This window comes from Haplochromis burtoni, unplaced genomic scaffold (genome assembly GCF_018398535.1).
Source record: "Haplochromis burtoni strain Fernald_Lab_line unplaced genomic scaffold, NCSU_Asbu1 Contig_53, whole genome shotgun sequence".
In the NCBI taxonomy this organism is placed as follows: Eukaryota; Metazoa; Chordata; class Actinopteri; order Cichliformes; family Cichlidae; genus Haplochromis; species Haplochromis burtoni.
The window spans coordinates 266,393-274,041 of NW_024582414.1; the positions used below are offsets into that span (position 1 = coordinate 266,393).

The 7,649-nt window shown below is 41.4% G+C and overlaps 1 protein-coding gene across 2 annotated transcripts; it reads left to right on the plus strand.

The window, feature by feature from the left end:
• Nucleotides 1-1,025: 1,025 nt before the first annotated feature.
• On the plus strand, nucleotides 1,026-7,105 carry dmrt2b (doublesex and mab-3 related transcription factor 2b). 2 transcript variants are annotated; one of them, XM_005923925.3, is made up of 3 exons: nucleotides 1,026-1,953; nucleotides 3,050-3,152; nucleotides 3,966-7,105. In XM_005923925.3, the coding sequence occupies exons 1-3, from the start codon at nucleotides 1,576-1,578 to the stop codon at nucleotides 4,814-4,816; spliced, it is 1,332 nt and encodes a 443-aa protein (XP_005923987.1). In that variant the 5' UTR covers nucleotides 1,026-1,575; the 3' UTR covers nucleotides 4,817-7,105. The 2 variants fall into 2 exon arrangements, with proteins under 2 accessions (XP_005923987.1, XP_005923988.1); XM_005923926.3 differs by having other exon boundaries at nucleotides 1,026-1,932.
• The last annotated feature ends 544 nt before the right edge of the window (nucleotides 7,106-7,649 follow it).

The window sequence follows — 7,649 nt, forward strand, 5'->3', positions numbered from 1 at the left end:
ATCTATCTATCTATCTATCTATCTATCTATCTATCTATCTATCTATCTATCTATCTATCTATCTATCTATCTATCTATCTATCTATCTGAGAGAGAGAGAGATTTTTAAGAGAATTTAAAAATTGTCATTGTCAGATGATGCAGAGACAACAAAGATGTCAAATGACCAAGAAATTCCAAAATTGCCCCGGGTGTAATTGCAGAGCGCCTCCAGTAGGGAGCAGGCTTTTCATAACATTTTAGCAGAGTGTGTGGTACCCATGCAGACAAGGAGCTCTTTTCAAACTGAGCGCTAAATCAGAGGAAGGAGGCGCTCCAGCTTTCATTTAAATCATGCCCTATTCGTGACAACTCATTGGCAAATGCAACAGCATTTACTGATGTTGACATCATAATAAAATATACGAAACCATATTAATTCTCAAAAATATGACAATGAGATTAATTTCCCCTCGTTAAAGCAATGTTAAAACACTTATCTACACATTTACTCAACCCTTACTGAGAGGGAATATTTTTGCATTAAATTTTTTTTAATTTTAGATTATTCTGATTTAGAGTCAGAAATGGTAAATGAGCCTAACACCAAGAGAACCATTAAATCATTGAATTATTTTTATGAATAAATGTGAATATGAAGATGACTCCTTGGTAATATGAAAATGTCATTCTTCTTGTTTCACTCTCTCAGCCTACTCTCCCGGAGGCGCGTGCGCAATTAGCCCATATTGTAGAAGTCTGGTGAAACATAACAGCTTCCACATGCGCCACTAACTGCACGTGACCTTATTGTATATTTTATATTAAATCCACCACCTAACCCATCTATATGTTAGAATTTACTAATGAAAGGCGTCCGACATTTATGCTAAAAAACATATTTTCCGGACATAAACTGAGATCTTGCGCCGAGCGGCAAGATGCTCAAGATGATCAGGCAAGTTGCCAAAATCTCTCCTGAAAGATGAGAACAGCTTGGAAGGTGGGCAGGGCAGGGCAGGTATAGGCGTTTATAGGGAGAGGGAAACGCTTTTGCTGTAGATTGGGCTTCCCCGAAATCTTTGCGGATGAGTCCCGCGCCAGGAGCTCGGCATTGTGGCCCGGTCTCCTATCTGCTTCTTCTTGGAAACGGCGTCAGAGAGCAGCTGAGCAAAGGCTTAACATTTCAAACGTCTGGCGGTAGGCTGTAAAGTTTCCACCCCGAAAACAGTGTCATGCGGCAGTAGCAGTAGGGTTGGTGCAGGACACCTCGGCACATGCTTTGGTGCTGTAGGAATGAGTTTTCTGTAAAGCTTTGCGCACAGCCACTCCAAACCAGGGGCCTCGTTTTTTTTCTCTCTCTCTTTTTTGTTTGCTCGTTTAGAAAGGAGCTGTTCTGTTTCTGTTTACGTGTAATTCTCCTGATTGAATTGTTACATATATATTGGAAGATTTCTATTTAAACACCCTCCTGTTGAAACTGAGCTGCATTGTATTGTGCCTCGAGAATCCTGTTTAACCATTTGCGTAAAGGTTAACTCAGTCAAGCACCAGGAAAGCAGATTCGCAGCGGAACTCCCTCAGTATTAGTCATAGATGTCCGCTCAGCTGGGAGGAGGCCTGCAGCCGGAGACCACAGTAAAACTTGAGGAACTAAAATCTGAAGAAGTTTTTGATGTGACAAGGCCTGACGGATGTCCCCGGGACGGAGGAGAAAATAAAGTGGTTCTGTTCCCGGAGGGACAGCAGCAGCAGCCCCAGATGAAGCCGCGCAAGATGACTCGCAGTCCAAAATGCGCCCGCTGTCGAAACCATGGCGTCGTTTCTTGTCTGAAAGGCCACAAACGCTTTTGCCGCTGGAGGGACTGCCGCTGTGCCTGCTGCCTGCTGGTGGTGGAGCGCCAGCGCGTCATGGCGGCGCAGGTCGCTCTCAGACGGCAGCAGGCTGCGGAGGTGAGACGAGCACAGGGGCAGGTCAGTGAAAGAAGAAAGATAGGGGGGCAACCAAAAACAAATAAAACAAACAAACAAAAACGTATCCATGGATTCCTGTAGATGATTATTATGGAGCAAGTACGCACAGTGTATGGTTGATGAAAGGGCAAAATCAGTAGGAAAGCTCCCCAAAAATTGGTTCTGATCGTCTGGACTAGAAAAGCTGAGGATGAGTCGGAGGCAGTGAGGGTGACAACACGTTTTAATATCACCTTTGGATAAGCGTCCCTGTATCTGTTTCTATAGAAACACAAGGGGCATATAATACATTTTATTAGGTCGTTTAGAAAAAAACAGTTCACAGTCTGTGTTGTAGAGATAGCACTACTGCTTACTTTTTCATTCGATACAATAATTATATATCGAGCAAGGGACAACTTTTTAAAATCTCGATGAACGTGCAGAACTATATCTTTTATATTTTAAATACTTACATTGTTTTCATGTAACAGCATTTATATGCTCAAATTTTAAACATTTAAGCCCTGTTTTGTTTCTAATTTGAATGAGTGGTTTGAGCTTTAAAGAGAGGGCGTCAAGTGCTCATTAGGATGACAGAAAAGAAATATAAGAAACCAGCTCAGTGGGTTATATCACAAATAAAAAGAAAAGTGCAGAAATGAAAAGAAGCAAATGAGGTAATATAATGATAATAATAATAAAATCCCTTAGAATAATGAGTGCCTTACTTTGCTAATTTGGCATTTATAGGGAAAATTATGTTGATTTTATTACTGCAGACAAAATTCTAAATCCTCCTTAAAAAAAAACAGTTTAAACTAATTATATACATATGGTATAATAATGGATTTTATAAATAGCAGCTATAGATACAACTGGGTACTTGAGTGCTTCTTTGCGCAAAATAGCATACCAATTCCACATAGTTAGCAATCCTAGTAATAGCAGTAATGCTGGAGTTAAAAGGGCAAATTCTCTCTGTCTTTAGTTTTAATCCCAGAGATTCTCCTTGCCTCTTACATCATGTACTATTTTCCTTTAATTACCTTGTGAACGTCTGACTGTAAGATAATTATGTCCAAATGTCTTATTCCCGTTCATATGTTTCTCTCAGGGCAAGAAGGGGGTCAGGTGTGCAGCTCCACTGCGCAGAACGGCATATCAGTGTTACACCAGAGCGGCCGAGTCGAGCATCGTGGCCAAGAGCATCCTGCAGGGTGAAGTTTAATTAACGTCTCCTTTATCGAGTCTTGCTTTATTCCCAGCTTTTCATGTTCTGTACATGAATGAATCTTTACGTGTAGACAACTTCTGCTTTTGATTTAATGATATTTAGGTTCATGCAACATCATAAATTAAGCTTTCCATGGAGCATATCATCATTCACCTGCTCTGTGCTGACATGGTAAAGCTTTTGAACGTCCTGTCAAAGCTGGAAGAGAAATAAAATTGTGCAGACGTAGTTTCCCTGTAGGTTTCCTCCAGCTTTAACCAGTAGAAACTCAATTTTAACTCTAACTGGCATTGTGGGAAACAGCTTTTTCCCCCAAATAAATGTATATTTGTCCCCAAATGGTGACAGTGACCTTCTCAGTGACATTTGCAGCCCCTGTGTAGAAACGTGTAATTGCATTAGCATTTGCAGGTCCTTTTGTAGTCAGTGTGCCACGGGTATTCCTTCTTAGTTTGGCTAGACACACTTCATTTATCCAAACAAACCCCCCATCATCGAGACGTCACTATTTCATAACAACAGGCCATTATTGTAATACACTGTGTGCATTATTACCTGCTGGCTTGCAGTCAAGACTTGCTGGAGGCTTTGTCTTCTTTATAGCCCTCTCTGTCTTCCCTGCGCTCTCAGTAAAGCAACAGTGACGCGGCTAACCAACTGCATTATTAAAATAATAAACAACAAAGTGCTCAGACATAAACACAGCAATTAATTGGTCGGAACAATATCATTATCCATAAATTGACTGCATAAACAAATGTGTAATGGCAATATGTGGCTTTGCTCCCACGTTCAGGGATCAAACCTGCGGTGCCTCCAGAGGACGACACCCCTTGCTGGTCGAAGCAGATGCAACGTGACCAAACACACTTTACGTGCCCCTCCATCAGCGCCCGGATGAGGAAGAGACGAGCGTTTGCAGACAAAGAGCTGGAAAATGTGATGCTGGAGCATGAACTGAGACAGAGGGAGCTGCAGAATGACCTTTTCCCCCCCTCTGCCCTCCTTCCTATGCTTCAGCCTCCACCCTTGCCCATCTCCCCTGGTCTCCACTGCTGCCCACCCAGCAAGGATCCCACAACTGAAGGGCAATCTAGCTATGTGCCCCTGTGCAGATACAAGCCCTTTTATGAGTGTGACTTCCAGCTTTATCAGTTCTTTCCCCTGAAGAGCAGGTACTCCACAGGAAATGACTATAATGACTTTTTGTTATGTCAGAGCTCCCAGCCAAGCAGGCAGGAGAAGGAGGTGCAGAATGGATGGAAAGACAGCGAGAAGACAAAACAAGCAGAGGTCATTCCTTCGACATCCATACAAAGACTCCGAAATGATGGCAAGGCCATGTCATGTGCTATTCCTGTCAAATCCCCTTCAAAACGAGCAGAAATAATGGACTTAAATGGCTCTTCAACAGTCACACTTGCTATTTCTGCATCAGATCAGAGTGTCCTGGGTCAGCCAGACATCAGCGCACCCAGCAGGACTTTTGATCCCAGACCTTTGACAGCTAAGAGCTGGAGCTCAGACACTCCTGCCGCCCAGGCAGCTCCTCATGCCGACTCTGTTAAGAGCCCTCACGGCGGCTCAATCAGGACTCCGGCTGTGAGGCCATTACCTTTTTCTGTAGAGGCTTTGCTGAGGGCCTGACAGACAACTGCAAGCAGAGTATAGTGCATACTTTATTATGCACAACCCAACCTGAACTGTCTGAATATAATTACAAAAATTGATTTTATGGTACAGGTTTGGAAACGCTATTCTGTAAAGTGCCAAAAGTGAGAGATTTTTTAAAAAGTATTTCTATAGAGTAAAATCACAGTGTTTGTGTTTTTTATTTCCATGAAAAGTTATTTTACTATATTTTATCTATTGAAAAAAGTAAAGCTAAAAGATATGTATATGTGCTACAATACCATATTTGTATTTCCATTCTGGGCTAATTACATCTTGCACCATGCATACTTTGAAAAAGTGTTTTCTTTTTTTATCATCCCATGTCAGTAGTGCCATAAAAATCTACTGAACCACTCTGTCTGGACTGTCTTTCATCAGTCACGCCTTATTGTCTTTATCCTCAGAAGAAATACACAATACAGACATAAAACAAAGCCAATGAAAAAGTCAAGTGCTTGTTGAACTTGTGCCCATTCCTTACTCGATGCTCTGATTTTAAACTTGCAGTGCAGATGTCCCTGGCTGATTTCTCTGGTGCTCTCACAGGGCTGTTTAGGGTCTAAACAAGGTGCTGCTGCTCAGAAATAGAGCACCAGGTGAAGCTGGTTGTTTGTCAAGGAGACAGTTAAAGCACAAAGACTTTCATAAACAGCTTAATATTTATCTACTCCTTTTTTTTCACCAAAGAATAAATGCAATGTGCTTTAAATATTTATCAGCATTTGATAAGCTTTGTAGTTCTTCAGATGGAATACATGTTGCCATTCTGACATTATGACTGTATAAATATTGATCACACAGCACGCGGTTCAATATTTCACACAGTATCATTTCATCACACCAGCAGACTGAGGGGATATGGGAAATGCTCACCAAAAGGTTGACTGGGAGGCTGCCAGTGTTGCCTAGGCGACATTGTTCTTTATTGTATGCTGAGCCTGACGCCAGCCGAGTTTGTTTGAACACGCATTTGATCTATATCCGGTTTTTACTTCTTTTTCTTCTCCAGTTTTTTTTTGTTCTGCTCTGTAATCTCGCAGAGATGGAGGTCAGATACTTTTGACAACTCGGGACCTTGTGGCGTCAACACAGCGGTGATAGCGCAGAGCCTTTGTTTGCGAGAGTCTACCAGCATATCGGAGTGCCTCTCTCCCCCGTGTCTTTTCACAGACAGACAGGGAAGGGAGATTGGCACAAAAAGGGGGAAAAAAGAAGATGAGATTTTGAGCATGCAGTCGCAGAAGGTGGGGCGTCCTGTTTTATTGCGCGCTATCTGTGTCATTTTTTTTTAAACAAAAATTAAAACCTGTTCTTTTCCAGGGAACACAAATGGTCAATTTCACAAAAGATACACATCAGTCACTGAGAGCTGATAATGACTTCTGTGAAGAATAACACAAATGATCTAAATCAGCTTCTCCTCACCTGGAGGAAAAAAGCTAATTTATCTGCTTCCTTTCGTTTTTGTAGTGTCCCTGTAGCCAAGCTTTGTGTCAGCTTAATAGGCAGTGAGTGCTCTGAAATGTCAATCACTCTCCAAAGATCTTGTTAGGACTGTGGAAAAACAGATTAGCTTTAATTATACTCTGTGCTCTTTTCATATGATATTGCACCTCCAAAAAATCCATCCAGAAGCAGAAGACTGAATGGGTTTCACTGCATTTAAAATACACTTCTGCAATGGAGGTCACTTCATGGGCTGAAAACTGATGCTGGTGAACACATCATATTGCTGGACAAATACATGTTAAAACTTAAGCCTCCCTCAATATTATTTATAAATAAGATTCAAGTGCTGCTGCATTCTCTGGACCCAAATTAGTTTAATGCAATCCAATCCAACTTTAATTATAGGGAAGTTTAACAAAGTAGATCAGTTAAAAGAAGGCAATAAAATACAAAAACACATATTAAGATGCATCGATAAATAAAAATAAAACAGAAAATTAAAAGTCTGATGAGAAAGATTGAGATGTCAGAGGCAAAGAAACTGCTCTGTGGTATGATAAATCTGAATTTGAATTACGATTGGGCACATCCAGGAAAAATGAAGAAAGAATGTGTGTGTTGGGGAGGTGGGAGGTGGTATTTGGTATTAGGCCAGTTTGCTGACAAAGTCATTCCAACAGGTTAAAACACGTTTTTGAGTCTTCTCAACCCCTCTCCTTAATTCCTGCCCTCCTCCTTTGGTCGGCCACCTCTTGCACTCTTGCGGTTCAGTCTTGCGTTGTGTCTCATTTCCATTTCAGCCAGATCAATTTCACTCAGTTCAGGGTAGAAAAGATTTGCTGTGGCATTTCCTGTAAGTCTGATATGTATATTTTCATCTTACAGACTGCATCATTATCAGCAGTAGGAACAATAAACGTTGCAGACACTATAATGCATCAGCCAGCAAGAGCTGATGTAGACGTGACAAAGAGCAACCTCTAGTTTTACATGCATTAAAAAACAATCAAGTTCACCTCCGATCGATAAAAATTCAATGTATAACCAAGAAATTGCAGTCTGTACCTACACCAGCATAGGCCTGTTCCTTTACTAGCACAAAGCCATCACACTACAAGTTTACTGTACAGTACTATCAACACGATCTTTTCCCCCTATTGCCTTCATTTACTTTCCCACCGTTCTGTGTTTATGCTAGGTGTGTACACAGGTAGACATGCAAGGAAGGTAAATTCTCATCAAGGGATTGTTATTATTATTATTTTTTTAATAACTACACTCCAGCCTCACTTTCAGATCTGACTGACACAGCCTGAACTCTCTGCTTGTTTGGTATGACCGGTTAGCTCCCCCCTTG